The following is a 16,679-nucleotide window of genomic DNA, read 5'->3' on the forward strand; positions in this document are numbered from 1 at the left end:
CAAAATTGATATTTACAATAATTTTTAGACGAAAAATAAGAATATTATAAATTTTTGGAAAATGGGCGTAGCCACGCCCACTTATGGTTACATGTGTATATCTTGGTAACCGCTGCACCAATTTCTTCCAAACTTGGCACAGTTGTTGGCCCTGGTACAGCATAAAAAATCGCCGAAACTTTTTAAAATCGGACAATAACCACGCCCACATCCCATATAACGGTAATTTAGAGAAATACAAAATCTTCGATAAATCAGTAAATATTGAAGCTAATTTATTCAAAATTGATACTTGCAACAATTCTTTACCAAGAAATACGTTTATGGTAAAATTTTGGAAAATGGGCATGGCACCGCCCACTTATGATCACATATATGTATATCGGTAACCGTTCTACCAATTTGTACCAAACTCGGTGTGGTTATTGTGCTTGCCACATATAAGCAAAACGTTGAAAATTATTGAAATCGGACTAAAATAACGGCCGCTTCTCATATAACGGTAAATTTCAGAAATGCTTGAAACTTCAATATTTCGAAATTGAAGGACGCTAATTTACTCAAAATTGATACACCCCGGCTTACCATCTAGCGGAAGGTTTCGGAAAGGTGAAAAAACATATTTAATACTTGCGCCGGGTATTTAATGTTCGGCTCCGCCCGAACTTAGACTTTCTTACTTGTTTAAATTATAGATTGATGGCAAAATAAATATTTTTTTTTATATAAATATTTAGTACATGCACACATCCTGGTCTCCCCTCTCACTGAGTTATTCATCATTCGTTATCGCTTTTCATATAAATTTTTCGTTATCGCAACAAAATTAGTATTTTTTACTTTTGTTACCTTATCGGAATCCTCACTTCCTTACTAATATTATAAATGCGGAAATGAGTTTATTTGTTACGCTTTCACGCTTTAACTACTCAACCCATCATGATGAAATTTTGCACAGGAATGTCATTTAGCCCAACTTAAAACATAGGATAGCTTTTATCTCGATTAAAAAAGGGGGCGTGGGTTCTCCCATACAAATGGAATTTTTCATTCTGCATACCTCAAGAAGTATTTGTGGTGGAGTACTGGAATTTGGTATGGAGAAATACAAAATCAATTTCATACTAATGAGTAGGGATGTTCCGATACGAGTAAATACGAGTATGTACTCGATACTTTTGTTTCGATATCGACAACTTAATGGAAGGTCGATCTATCTCGGCAGCCAGTTCGAAAACGCCCTATCTCAGAAAATTTTTCAAGAACGCCCTATTTCAGAAATTGATTGAAAAACGTCCTTTCTCAGAAAACTTTTAAAGAGCACCCTATTTCAGAATTTGGTTCAAAAACGTCCTATCTCAACTGAAAATATATTGATTAAAAATCAAAATCATTAAAATGTGTTTTACAATATGGGTCTCAGAAGAAAGAGGCTTCAAAAGGTTGTAGTTCGAAAATATTTTGGAAAACTGTTGCCATTTATAAAGCAAAATCTAAATTAATTATTCGCAAGCTATAAAAAAAAATACAATATGTAAGTTAAACGAAAGATTGTTAAGAAATCTTCAGATTGAACGTTTAGAATATTGTTGAGGTGTTTTACAAAGCTTACCACCTGTTTAAAAACTAAATTCAAAGGATAATTGCAATATGGGTATCAACCGAAATGGTTTGGAAAGGCTTTTTTTCTGGGATATCTGAGCTATACTTGTATATAGGAGAGTTGCACCTATGAAAATCAAATTTTACTGTAATTGAAATATGTATCATATATATGGGTATCAAGCGGAACAGGTTTAATAAGTTAGCAGTTTGAAAATATATTGAAGAGGGTTGCCACCTGTTTGAAAAGTAGTATTTCATTAAATTATACATAGTTTGTTTGCCAAACACAATGAGAACATGATTAAGCGATATATCTAAAAATAAAGTCTGGCGATTCGCCCACTTTCCTTGAGCTGCGAATATTTACAAATAATTTTATTTTTCCCATATTCTTTATTAAGTTATGGCTTAGAGAATTTCATTAAAGCGCGAAGCATTTTTGAGATAAATGCAAAGGCAAAAGCAAATAATGATCAGCTAATAGCATTAAGACACGAGTATTGGATCACTTCTCTATCAGCGCTACATCAACGAAAGGTCAGCAAAGCCGGCACCCTTCCTCTCGTGTGAGTGCACAGCTGTTGTCGACTAGCTGGTCGATGGGTTTGTCAGTGATTTTGATGCGGTGATTTGGTAGCAACATTGTTATACCAACTCGCCATTGCTGCTAACGCCGCGGCCAACCCATGGCCTTTTGAAATTTCAATTAAGTTTTGCTCTTCCGCATCTGGAGCGTAATACTGACGCAGTGTAACAACATATACAACAACCACACATCAAAGGCAAACCGTATTATCGTTGCAATTGCAATAACAATAGGGGTATTCTCTGAGGCTTGAAAAGCCCTTGCACGGTGCACAGATTGCCCGGATTGCATGGTAAAAACCGGTTTTCGTATGGGACAGCTTTGCAAACCGTGCAATCCGTGCACCTTGCAAGGGCTTTGCAAGACTCAGAGAATACCCCTAATGATTCGGATTTTTGCTCTACACTCAGAGGTTTTAGCTGTAAGGCTGCTGATGCCGCTAATGCTGCCCTGCTGCAATTTAACTGCTGCCCCTGACTGTACTGAGGTACTTTTTCCCGTCGCTTTTGTTGGTACTCAACAATTTTCTGCTCATTTTCTCAACAAACTATTTTCATTTCCTTGCTTGCAAGGCGAGCGTGCGTAGCAGGGCTGTGCAGTACTTTTTTGCTACGCAAGAAAACAACAGCATCAACAGCGGCAATGAAGAAGATGACTGCTATAACTCTGACTGACAGACGTTAACGCCACCCAAACCACAAGCGACGTTGTCGGTGTTGGCAGAGTTGTTGATTGCACGCTTCACGTCAATGCAATGTAGCTTAACGCTGCTGACGTGTNAACGCAAGAAAACAACAGCATCAACAGCGGCAATGAAGAAGATGACTGCTATAACTCTGACTGACAGACGTTAACGCCACCCAAACCACAACCGACGTTGTCGGTGTTGGCAGAGTTGCTGATTGCACGCTTCACGTCAATGCAATGTAGCTTAACGCTGCTGACGTGTCGCATGAACCAGCGTACAGCAAAAGTAAATAAGAAATAAAAATCACCGGTGCAATGCAACTGCGGGCGGCTTGAAGTTGGAAATGAGAATGGAAATGAACTTATTGTTGCCATGGCTGCTGTCGCCACTGCACTGCTGCAGCTGACGTCTGATTGAGTATACGTTAACTGTCGCCGAGCGCCAAGCGTTGCAATAGATGCAACCACTTCGATTCACCTACGAACACCGATTTTCAATTTGCACTTTTTTCCTCCAATGGAATGATGTTTTGCAATCAGCGTCGAATGTTGGCCGGTGGGCGAATACACAATGCTTTCAACATTTTAGATGCGAAGAAAACGAGGTTTATTGAAAGACGAAAAGTATTTTTGTTACTGCATCGACGCTCTAGGCGACTTAAATAAAATTATTATGAAATTCAAGTTGGGCGTATTGAAAATGGTTTTTTTCTTTTATTTAAAGTGGTTAGTTGCTGCTTAGTGTTTTTTAATGTTCGGCCGTATGCTCAACCACAATTTTCATATTAATTTAATAGTAATTGAGGCTAGAGTAAACGGAATTATACTAACGAAAATGAATAATCAGAATTTTGTTTCTAGTAACTAATTTTATGCAATAGAAACCCATAAGGATTGGATTTTTTGTAAGCTTAGATTGAAGGAAGAATTTTCGCACGCCTTCGTGGTTTTTAGGATGCTGTACTAGGTTGCCTAACCCATAGAAGTTTAGATTGTTTTAGCGGAAATCAAGTTATCAGAACTCGGCAGTCTTTAGAGACATCAACTACCTATTGAAACGGATCGGTGTGCACCGAGGTTTGCTCCGTTTGAAGCCTTCTTTACACACATCTATCTAAAGAATGAATTATAGAGTGACAGTATCTGAATCCAAGTAGCATTTTTAGGGAGTTGGAGGGCAGTTTTAGATGAGATGTGTTCTGTCAGAAATTCTCGTAAATCTCACATTTAAGCTCATCGATTTTCGCAGCGTATTTCAGAAGAGGTGGCCGTTATAAAGGAGGTAGTCGATAGGTTATGTAGTGTAATACCGATTGGAAAGGTAAATATCTATCTGACAGTCGAGCGGCAATAACGGCTCTACAATCACCCATGGTACGATCGAAACTGGTCGGAGATTCGCTGTCTCTTTCTCCAGCGTTTCGGTTTATAAAGGTAAATATCTATCTGACAGTCGAGCGGCAATAACGGCTCTACAATCACCCATGGTACGATCGAAACTGGTCGGAGATTCGCTGTCTCTTTCTCCAGCGTTTCGGTTTATAAAGGTAAATATCTATCTGACAGTCGAGCGGCAATAACGGCTCTACAATCACCCATGGTACGATCGAAACTGGTCAGCGATTCGGTGTTCTCTCAACAACTCAAATCAACAAATAGTGCACGAAGCTGCTTAGCTAACCAGGGTGCCCTTGTGAACACGTCTTCTGACACGGAGCGAAAATGGGTCCCAGTGGCTCAGCGAACGCTGAAAAAAACCGGAATGCAAAGTGCTCTTGCCGGGTAGTCGAGCGCGGACGATTAAGAGAGCTTCTGCAGATGGCCAACTGCAATTCTCTGTTCTTCCACGTGTCCTAAGCGGCCCATGTGGTACGACTTAATATCGTTTCGAAATCCTATTGCCGAAGCCGTTTAAGGATGTCGAGGTGGAATTATCTCAGAACTTATTTACCATGTGGCCTGCTTTCGCAAAATCTCTGGACAAATATTAAAAAAAATCTCAGAATAATCCCAAACACATGCCAGACATAAGTTTTACACATTTCTTTAGATTTTTTTTATACTAGATTATTTTTCATTTCTTATGAAATTATAACAATTTCAATTACGAACTATAGTTAATGGAAAATAAGTAATGGCATTCCTAAAAATATTGTAGATAATCACGAAAAGTTGCGAAAAATTCCGCATGGTCCCACAAAGATCCGAAAATTCGAAAAAATAGTGAAGAATCTATGTTCTTAATATTCCTAGAAATGCTCCTTTCATTATTTATAAGCGCAAAAAAAAATCAAAAGAAAACCAACAGAATTTACCGTCTTTATACCCGAGCGCAACTGTGTACAAGGNGTGATGGAAAATAAGTAATGGCATTCCTAAAAATATTGTAGATAATCTTAATATTAATTCTTAATATTCCTAGAAATGCTCCTTTCATTATTTATAAGTGCAAAAAAAAAATCAAAAGGAAACCAACAGAATTTACCGTCTTTATACCCGAGCGCAACTGTGTACAAGGGTTGTTTCTATATATATGTAGATTGGCGCGTACACATATGTTAGTGTTTGGCCGAGCTTCTCCTCCGATTTGTGGCGTGCGCCTTGATGTTGTCACACAAAGCGGAGGGACCTACAGTTTTACGCCGACTCCGAACGGCGATTGTATTTTTATGAGAAGCTGTTTTTCATGGCAGAAATACACTCGGAGGTTTGCCATTGCCTGCCGAGGGACGACCGCTGTTAAGAAAAAACCTTTTTTCTATATTTTTGCGATGTTGCTTTGACCAGGGTTTGAACCCAGGCGTTGTGGAGTGGAAGCGCGCACTGCTTACCACTACACCACAGCGGCCGACTGGGTTGTTTCTAACAGCCTATATAAATCGAAATAGACCAAAATGCTAAGAATGAATAGATAAAGCGACTAAGCCGTGATTTTTTGACCGTCCGTTTATTAATGCACACAGTAACTACTGAAATTTATTCACTCAAAATTGATATTTACATTTTTGGAAAATGGGCGTAGCCCCGCCCACTTACTATTCCATATACATATCTCGGTAACAGCTCTACCACACTCGCAGGACCAAATAACCAACAGCAATCGTCAGGATCATAATCATGGTACAATAATTACAGGCATTGTCTTCCCAGAGAGCGCATATTCCGATCTGCCTTATTTAAAAAATATCATTGTTGCCCACACTAAAAGTTTACTGCTAGGAAAAAAGGATATTTCCATACGCCATATAACATATATGTATACGTATTTTTTTAAACAAACCTTCTTGCAGATAACTTATTTAATTTGCAAAAGCCGGAAAAAAACATTTGCTTGTAAATAAATTCAAAACTTGTATGGCTCNGGTTGTTTCTATATATATGTAGATTGGCGCGTACACATATGTTAGTGTTTGGCCGAGCTTCTCCTCCGATTTGTGGCGTGCGCCTTGATGTTGTCACACAAAGCGGAGGGACCTACAGTTTTACGCCGACTCCGAACGGCGATTGTATTTTTATGAGAAGCTGTTTTTCATGGCAGAAATACACTCGGAGGTTTGCCATTGCCTGCCGAGGGACGACCGCTGTTAAGAAAAAACCTTTTTTCTATATTTTTGCGATGTTGCTTTGACCAGGGTTTGAACCCAGGCGTTGTGGAGTGGAAGCGCGCACTGCTTACCACTACACCACAGCGGCCGACTGGGTTGTTTCTAACAGCCTATATAAATCGAAATAGACCAAAATGCTAAGAATGAATAGATAAAGCGACTAAGCCGTGATTTTTTGACCGTCCGTTTATTAATGCACACAGTAACTACTGAAATTTATTCACTCAAAATTGATATTTACATTTTTGGAAAATGGGCGTAGCCCCGCCCACTTACTATTCCATATACATATCTCGGTAACAGCTCTACCACACTCGCAGGACCAAATAACCAACAGCAATCGTCAGGATCATAATCATGGTACAATAATTACAGGCATTGTCTTCCCAGAGAGCGCATATTCCGATCTGCCTTATTTAAAAAATATCATTGTTGCCCACACTAAAAGTTTACTGCTAGGAAAAAAGGATATTTCCATACGCCATATAACATATATGTATACGTATTTTTTTAAACAAACCTTCTTGCAGATAACTTATTTAATTTGCAAAAGCCGGAAAAAAACATTTGCTTGTAAATAAATTCAAAACTTGTATGGCTCACTTCATTTCAAAGTTTTTTTTCTTGTTTTGAAAAATTATAAAAATTAAATTGAGCGAAAACAAAAAGCAAAGCCAAATAAAAGGAAAAGAATCAACATTGAACTGCGTCAAAATGAAAATAAGGGAGCACAAATTTCGATGTGAAGCAAAACTTTCGGGGAAGACAATACCTGTAAATATTGTACCATGGGTCTTAATTAAACTTCGCAGAGTTTCGCTACTCCAAATGCAAAAACTCGAACTTGATTTTCCAAAATATGTATATTTCTGTTCATCGTCATCTCTATATCAACGATTCTGTGACGGGAACGAATTAAACTTTCAAAGCTTTTGTAGCATCAGCGTGACTTGAACAGCGCGTATCACAAACATCTTTGAGGGTGTGAAATTTTCAAAATGTCATATTGCTAGGGATGCACTGATTAATCGTTGGATTAAATTAATCGATTATTTTTGTCCAGCTTACGATTTAATTGTATCGTAGTCTTGTGTGTTCATTAATCGATTAATTGCAAAATAATCGCAAAAATATCTTCCAGAAATACGAATTCAGTAGTTGTCTAAAATCCATCCATCGAACATTCGTTTTTGCTAGCTGCATGAACTTTACTAAACCCGAGGATCAAAAAATTTCTTTTCAAATATCCGTTAGCATGGCCTCAGTAATGAAGTTTTTGCGAAATTAAATAATGTGTGCATATGATCTTATGGAAACGGGTAGCGAGTCATCCCTAGAATAAGTTGAAAATGGGTTCGATCTTTGGGCCTCTCATAAATCTCTTGTAGACAAATGAAGGCGAAGAGACGATGATTTGGGTCACCAACAAGAAGAAATGAGTTTTTATTTAAATTGTGAAGTCCAAGAACTAAAGCGGAATAAATATCATCGACGTTTGGGAGGAAATGAGAACTGTTTACCAAAACTTAACGGACTTTCGAAAAAATATTGTCATTTAGTTGGTACCTCGGTGCCGGCTGAGCGACTTTTTTCAAAAGTTGGTGCTACAGCCACCGAAAAACGTAATCGCTTAACCACAGAAAAACTTTTGTTCTGCAAACTTGCGTGCTTTCACTCCCCACCGCCTGGGTCCAAGCCCTGGTCAAAGCAACATTGCAAAAAAATATAGAAAAAAGGATTTTTCTTGACAGCGGTCGTCCCTCGCCAGGCAATGGCAAACCTCCGAGTGCATTTCTGCCTTGAAAAACAGCTTCTCATAAAAATACATTCGCCGTTCGGAGTCGGCGTAAAACTGTAGGTCCCTCCGCTTTGTGTGACAACATAAAGGCGCACGCCACAAATCGGAGGAGAAGCTCGGCCAAACACTATCATATGTGTAAGCGCCAATCTATTATTATTATTATTATTATTATTATTATTATTATTATTATGATTGCTTAATCGATTATTTAATTTTTTTACCATCCCTGCATTTTGCGTTGACGAAAACAATAGGGCATGCGCTGGCCACTGCTTTGCGATAAAATGCAGTAAATGCGGTCAGCATGAAGTGTAAGCGGCAGCGCTATTCTCTTTGTTTACCAGAGCAGGGATTTATTTAGATTTTCCGTTCATTGTCATATGGATGACTGCGGCAATCCTGTATGTCAATGTCGTGCCATTTATTGTCCAGTGTGACCGCAATGGCGTAGAAATTTTAAACATTATGCCCTCCATGTAGCTTATAGTGGCGGACAATTGATCGATAAATATGTATATGCCATATCAGGAGTTGAGTCGGCAGAAAATGGTAGTATTTGCTTTCTTTCGCCCGTAAAATAAGTACCTTTCATGACAAATAAATCGCAAGCCCTTGTCCCATGGAAATTTCCGTAACTCGATGAGCCAAACATTTTACCGGAGCCTCGTGCTATAATACTGTCCTGCCGCTAGCAAATAAATGGCCTCAAAATGTAAAATTTCGAAAATCGGCATCTTGGGCCTGTCACGTATACGGCACGGCTTACCCAGCGCCTTCACATCTATTGGGTTGATACTATATACTTAAATTAAAATTTTTTACACGAAATTATATAGAATATGAATGTACTCCAAGATGTATTTTTGTAAAGTTTTTACATTATAAAATTTATTTTCTACTGCAACTATTGCAGAATTCAGCATTATTTTGTAATGCATAAAACAAACACTTTTTTTAATTTCCTCTGGGAATGCAGCAAGGGGCTTGTCAGTGAAAGTCAAACGCCAAACTGACAGTCAGACAGGCAAAAAACGAAATGAAATTTCATTTATAATTCCAGCAAACAGCTGGTAAAGAACTTCTGTAAGCATGTTTACATATTTAATAATATCCAACAGCAAGTTCCTTCAGATATTCATACGTATGTGTACATATATACTCATATACATATGTAACCAGGGCTGCCAACTTCGCTCAAACCGTGCCATTTTTGGCCCTATTTTACTTCTAAGGGCACTTGATTTTTCAATTTGGCACAAAGTAATATTTCAATAAATTTTTGTGAAATCACTTGCTTGTACTTCTTTTCCGCAACAAAAATTTTCAAATTTCTGTAGTGTATACAAGTGTTTTATTTTAATATGGCATCGGACTTCTGTTTTAGGAATCTGTGTCTAATTTTAATGCTAGATGGGAAGAATTAAAAACTGGCACCTTTTTTGGCACTTTTATTTTTCTATTGGGCACATGTTGGCACTCTTTTATTCTCAATATGGCACTTCATAGCTAAGGATAGTTGGCAGCCCTGTATGTATCTATTACATATGTTCGTTTATAAAAATGCAGTAATGTATGAGAAGGTTGCCACTTTGTAAATTGTTACCAAAATTGGTAGAAAAAATTTATGTTGGTAAAAAGGTAAATTTTTTCTCATTTTGGTAGATTTTTTTTGAATTATTTAGTTTGAAAAACAAATAAAACTTTTCGTTTCCTTTTTATTTTTCGTAGTTATCTTTTTATTAGAAATTTCTTTCCAAAAGTGCAGTGCACTTTATTGCATTAATTTTCGAACACTTTAATGCACACTTTTTATATATGTACATACGAATAAATGTATATCGATAAAAGGCGAACATATCGATAATAGGCGAACATTCAAAACTCTTTTTACGGGAATTCCGAGAAGCTTTTGATTGCATAAATATTTTAAATGATTATTTAAATAAAAACGGAACGGACAAGTATGTAACTACCGACTTCGAGCCTTCGAAAAAAATTAAATCAACGCCTATTTTTATAAATGGCAATTGTTATAGAAAAAAAAACACAAAATACTGGCGGCAAAAAAATTAAAAACTGCCAACGGGAATTTTTAGCTGCAAATTGTTGATTAGTCTCAAGTATTATGGGCTATAAAACTCCATACCTTAAATTGTTCAAAAAATTCAGAGTAAAAATTTCGAAATTTAAACGAAAATTGTTTGAATTTTTCTAAATGTTGTATTTAGCTTGAATCCTTGATTTTTAAATGTTCGGCTAAAGCGCAAACAATTACCTTATAAAATAATACCAAAATAATTTGGCTTGAAAAAAATGGTGAACATTAAAAAAAAATCACCAAGTATTTTTTGAGTCACTGTATTTATGTATAATATCTCCAGTTTAAGTTTTTTTCAAATGATGAAGTTTCGTTGTTGCCTTTAGTTTAATCACTATCGCTTTTAGTTGAAGGAAACTGAGAAGTTGCCATTAATATGATCTCTTAAATAAAAAGTTCCTTATACACAATTTGAATTCTTATGGAACTAACTAAAAAAATAACAAAACTATAGTTTTCATTAAAATAACTAAAACAAATTGTTGGTAGATATTTTCCACAATTGGTAGATTTTTTTCAAGTGGACGGTAAGTATTTTTTTTCGTCAGTGGCAACCCTGTGTATGAGTGTATGTTTGCATATGCGTCCATCTACATATGCTAATGGCGTAGGCGCATTTGAGCAAAACAAAAATTGCATATCATCGTCATATTTGTGGCTTATCAAGCACAAAGTCAATAAACCCCAGCAGACATGCGGACAGACAGGCAGTTATCAACAAAAACACGAACGAGACTTTTTATGTGTGCCTTTGAGTTCATTTTGCGGTGGCTGTGGTTTTGATTGCTCTGAATGCTGCTGCTGCGTAAATAAAATTGTATCAAAGCAATTTCAAACTGGAAAAATAGAAATTAAAATGAAAATTGAAGCTGGAACGAGTCACCCATTCATGTGAAAGCTTCTATGCATGTTTCTTTGCGCTTGATTGCCTGCTCACATTCTGCGGTTCAGCGTTTTCCCTTTTTACTTTTGTAGAAAGTAAAATGCTATCTCATGCAATTTTTATCACACGCAATTTGACTTGAGTTAGGAAATGATTACATTCGCAGCAACTTGATTGGTTGATAGATGAACACAGAACTCAGCCAACTGTGTGACTATCATCGCCATAAGGCAATCAAATACATGGTACTACATACCTGTTATTGATAACGCCGATGGGTGTGTAGCAACGGAAAAAAGAAACATAGAATTAATAAACATGCACATCGCAGCACAAATCCTTGTTTTGGGAAGCTTTTTTATTGCAAAAGTACACATTGAGGGTTGCCATTGTCGGTAGAGTGGCGACTGCTTGTATGTATGTATATGGAAAAATCTTCTTTCTATTATTTGGATATTAGCGCCTTTAATTACTCGACTACGGCAATCGAGGTTTCATCAATATATCTATCGATTATCAAAATTGTTGTCCTTAAGGTTACAGTCACACCTATATTTCTGTGTATATGTACATACATATATATGAACCGTTATGTAAAAACCAAAAGTTTTTCCTTTATCCTAAGCTAAATTTTATATACAGACACTTGTTTCCTAAATTTTGTTGTTTTAAAGATAGATGTGGTTTTAAGTGGTCTTTAACGTAACATTTTTTGGAAGTCACACGTACGGAAAACTTGGCAAATCCTGCAAAGTTAAAAATTAAACTAAAGTATTTAAATAAAGACCAACGTTCAAAGAAACTATAAAAATATTAACTTTTGGATAATAAACGTTTATGACAAATCTATAAACCGAAATATCCACTTACTTACAATACTTGACTATATTCTCCATTTTGATCACATGCGAGGCACAAAAGAAATGAATGCGCACCGCATACATTGGATGTCAATCGGCACTAGTTCCTAGATGCTTTAAGATGTAATGTTCACATTAACAAATTATATCAAGAATTGACGGGTGAGTCAAAGAAATATTATTCTTCACTTGGTCTTCATTCCCAAAATTTTGTAAGGCTATTTTGAAAACAATATTTTTTGTCGAACCTATTCGACATGTGAGCCTTTGAGGAAGGCGGAGAAAAAACTGCTACTAGACTTAGGAACCGAAAAAGATAGTCCTTTATACGAGACCAGCGTCTCTGATAAAGACGGTGTTTTGCCCCTTTATGGTCAGTCTTTTTTAGCTCTGACCGCGCTGTTACATTTCGAAAAATCTTTGATATACTCTTGTTAACTAAAATAATTTTACTAAACCTCAAACCGTACAAAAATTTAAAATTCACAATTTGAAAACATTGTACAGAAAGTTAAGAACTAGCTTTTTTTCAAGGTAATATATACAATTTTTTTCATGCAAAAATATTTTCCTCGTATTGACATACATCTTTTAAAGACAGATTAAGTTCCGATACCACGTTGGTGCTTTTTATCACAATAAATTTTTTTGCTTAGCCCTGTACAAATTATAGCTGAGTGAAGTTTAACGTGACATTATTTCGTGTCTTTCTACGCCACTACAATGTTCCGCGATTTTATTGAATTATATTCACCACAAGTGTTTCACTATACCTACATAGTCTACATATGTATTTCCCCAAACTACTTTATCTCATCTGGTCGATAGTTGTCATTCTATCCTATCTTGAGCGCCGTGCTAAAGACTATCTTAACTTGATTAACTATCTAAACCTTGTACTAACTCAGCTCTGCCAGACAAACCATTCTAAGTTGGACGCGCCTCTATTTATTGTGTCTGTGTCGTATGTTAAGCTATTAAGCTATGGAGTTAAGTTACAATAAATAGAGGCGCACCTGAGTTAGGATAGTTTGTTTGATAGCTCGGAAATCCCACAAAGTTAAGGCAGCTCTCAAGTTTACGTATGTAAACTTATTGAAGTGGTACTAAGTTTTATACTATCTAGTATAAGCCAAAAGCTCAGCGCTACAAACACGCAGGACTTTGTATGACTTCCAGCATACAGAGGTGGGTAAGGCTTCTTCAAGTGGGCACGAAATTTACCAACATTAATGTTTTTCAATGACATTCAGGCAACGCCGATTTTGTAGTCGAACAATACACTGTGTAATTTTTGTTGCAAAATTCTAAATAGTTTTTTTTTGTAATCAACAAAGGAAAATTTTTGCAGTGTTTGGGAAATTTTTATTTTTCTTTGAAAGTTAGTGTCCGAATGAAAAAATTGTTGGGGTGCACATTTAAGAAACATTAAATTATGCAATGAAATTATTTGCGTTACAAAATTTTTGTTTTTGCTTTTCAATAATTTTTTTATGAAAAATTTTAAATTTAAGCAATTTTTACGCCTCATGGGCGAAATTTTTTATCAACAACTTATGTAGTAAACATTTCTGCATTTATCTATGAAAAAAATGGGTGCATTTCGATATAGTTTGGTCGGAATGAATTTTTATTTGCCAGCGTGCGGGCTCGACTCTCGTGGCTGGATCGCGCGCAATCCGTGTTGACTTCTTGCGCAAGAAATAGGGACACGAATTTCGATACGATACGATACCATATCGATACTTTTGGCATTCGATACCGATATTTTCTACTCGATAGTTTTTAAACGATCTTTTTTGGAATCGAGTACCAGAACCCTAGTATCGTATCGAATGACATAAACTCACATTACAAGGATAATGTTATTAACAATTCTTCCCGATATAAATTGGACTTTAAAGAGTAGAAATTTGTAATATAGTTAGGATTGCATGTGGTGCAATTTGAACCCGCGGCCTCGGTGTTTTAAGTCAACACCTCAATCTCTACGTGTTGTTACGTGTTTGACCGAGATTCTCCTCCGATTTGTCGCGCGCGCCTTAATGTTGTGGCACAAAAGGAGTCCCTACAGTTTTAGGTCGACTCTGAACGGCGAGTATGTTTTACTGGGAAGCTGTTTTCATTTTCAAGCTTTGCGCACTTCTAACCATTACACCACGGCGGCCTATATACGAGACCTATATTCAGATAAATTTTTTGGACTTTGGTATCGATATTTGAAATATCGAGTCTTTTTATTCCGATATTAATGGGTACCCGATATTTTTAAGGCGATACTTTAAATGAGTACCATATCGATACTTTCTGTTCGATATCGTGTCTCTAGCAAGAAAGAAATGCACGTTTCAATCGTTCCACTTTTATTTCTCATGCTCGAATTTCGGATGCCAGCGGGAGTCGGGCGCGCACGCTGGCAAATAAAAATTCATTCCGGCCAAACTATATCGAAATGCACGCATCTTTTTTCATAGATAAATGCAGAAATGTTTATTACATAAGTTGTTGATAAAGATTTTCGTCCACGAGGCGCATAAATTGCTTAAAAGTTCAATTTTTCATAAATAATTAAATCTGCACCCAAAAAATTTTTTCATTCGGCACTTTCAAAGAAAAATAAACACTGCAAAAATTTCAATTGTTTTTTAAAGAAAACTATTTGGAATTTTGCAACAAAAATTACACAGTGTATTGTTCGACTACAAAACTCGGCGCTGAGTGAATATCATTCAAAAATATTAAAGTTGGTAAATTCGGTGCCCTAGACAATTAGATACCATTCGGAAAAAAATTCTCTTGCAGTAATTTCTACGTGGTAAGTGCTCCTCCATTATTTGGTTTCATAGGGATTCGGATACCTTCCTCATTGAAGTAGTAAAGAAAATTCGCTTGAGTGCCTTTTTTACGTTAAGCGCACAAGTTTTTCGTGCAAAGAAGGATGGGCAGCTAAGCAAAATATACTGTACATACATATCGTCGTTTAAAATACAAAACCGCGTATCAACAAAATGCAAAACCGCGTATGCGAGGTTACATAAATTATTTTCTAGAGAGTATAAACACTCATATTTCAAAATGGTTCCCTTTTTTATAAAGCAATCGCATTTCTGGCTGGTATATTTGAGGACGAATGGATAAAGATTGAGCCAAGAGCTTGTGTGAGCAAATCCATTTTTTGGCCGCAAATGTCAGTTACGCAGTTTTGCAGAATAACGATACGCGGTTTTGTACTTTAAACGACGATATGTATTTCTCTACTTTCTTATTCTTTCAGTCAGTTTTCATATTATAAAGAGTTCCTTTCAACTTGAGTAAACATTTTTCTTTTCGCTCATCTACCATCCAGTTAGTGTCAATGAATTTACATAAGTTTATCATTTATTAGGCTTCCTTTCAATCTTCATTAAGTGTAATTGAAGTACATTACCAATGAGCGGCACTTTAAGAGCTCTTCTACGCCCTTTCATTTGTATTTACAATGGTATACTCGCACGCGAATTCAAACAGAAAGATACAAAAGACATACAGACTGTGCTCCGTAACAGCTGTCAATGACATTTGAACGTGGCAAGTGCTGAACTATGGTATTTTAAAATGTCATATTGCGAGAAAACGAACAGACAGGAGATTTTTGTTATGGATGGATATACATACATTCATATACAATACGTATACATGTATGTATTTTGAAAGAAGGAAAGCAATTCAGTAATTTAGTGCAGAAGTAGTAGGAGATTGCCACGATTGACCACAGCCTGAACCTCCGATACTCTGAAAAGTCTTTAAGGGCCAGTTTCACAGTGCGTAGTTAACTCAGAATCCACAGTTATCTAAAGATTTTCAGTACAAAAATCTGTAGTTAACTCCCGATTCTGAGTTTACTACGCATTGTGAAATTGGCCCATAGAGTTTCGCAACTTTTCGAGTTTACTGCAGTAGAGTAAAAAATATCCCTAAAATTGGATCCTCTGTAAAAGTTTAAAGTATTTTCTAAACTTTGAAAATATCTCTGCTTCTAAGCTTTTCAAAACTCACAAAAACCGCGCACCGAAATGCTGGAAATACTTTATAATCAATATTAAGTAACTTCGCTTGTCACTTACCAGTATGTGGTGTTGTTCCATCACCACCACCACCAGCACCGCCTCCACTGCTGCTACTCTCGTTGACATTTGGCGTCGTTAGTGGCGTTGATGTCATTTGTTGTTGATTGCCTGTAGACATTGTGGACATATGACAATCAGGCAAGGACATTGGACCTGTTGCACTGCTGCAGTTGGCTCCATCCACAACATCCAACGGTGGGGAGTTCTCCCGGACACAGGACATTAGACTGGCGGACATGCTGTGGCGCCTAAAAATGGAATAAGGAAAAAGTTGTTAGAAACAAATATTTGATCGAAATGCCTTAAATACCTTAGTTATAATTTGCCGACTTTTTAGAAAAGTATTCAGTTTATTTAAATTGTGCGATTCACAAATGTAAATGCCTACACTTATGTAAGTACCTCACAAGTGTTCGTGTTTATGCGTTTTTATTAGCCGTGTAAAATT

The 16,679-nt window shown here is 36.6% G+C and overlaps 1 protein-coding gene across 2 annotated transcripts in view; it reads right to left on the reverse strand.

Annotated features, from left to right (window-relative positions):
* The window catches only part of LOC108362880 (putative mediator of RNA polymerase II transcription subunit 26), a 134,839-nt gene extending 118,364 nt beyond the window's left edge, over positions 1 to 16,475 (reverse strand). For both annotated transcript variants that reach the window (XM_017616034.1, XM_017616033.1), the window contains exon 1: positions 16,229 to 16,475. In XM_017616034.1, the coding sequence (XP_017471523.1) occupies positions 16,229 to 16,469 (241 nt within the window). In that variant the 5' untranslated portion in view covers positions 16,470 to 16,475. The remainder of the gene's footprint in view (positions 1 to 16,228) is intronic.
* Between the last annotated feature and the right edge of the window lie 204 nt (positions 16,476 to 16,679).

The sequence above is a fragment of the Rhagoletis zephyria genome, unplaced genomic scaffold, assembly GCF_001687245.7.
Source record: "Rhagoletis zephyria isolate East Lansing unplaced genomic scaffold, Rhagoletis_zephyria_1.1 Rzeph_scaffold_01134, whole genome shotgun sequence".
Classification (NCBI taxonomy): Eukaryota; Metazoa; Arthropoda; class Insecta; order Diptera; family Tephritidae; genus Rhagoletis; species Rhagoletis zephyria.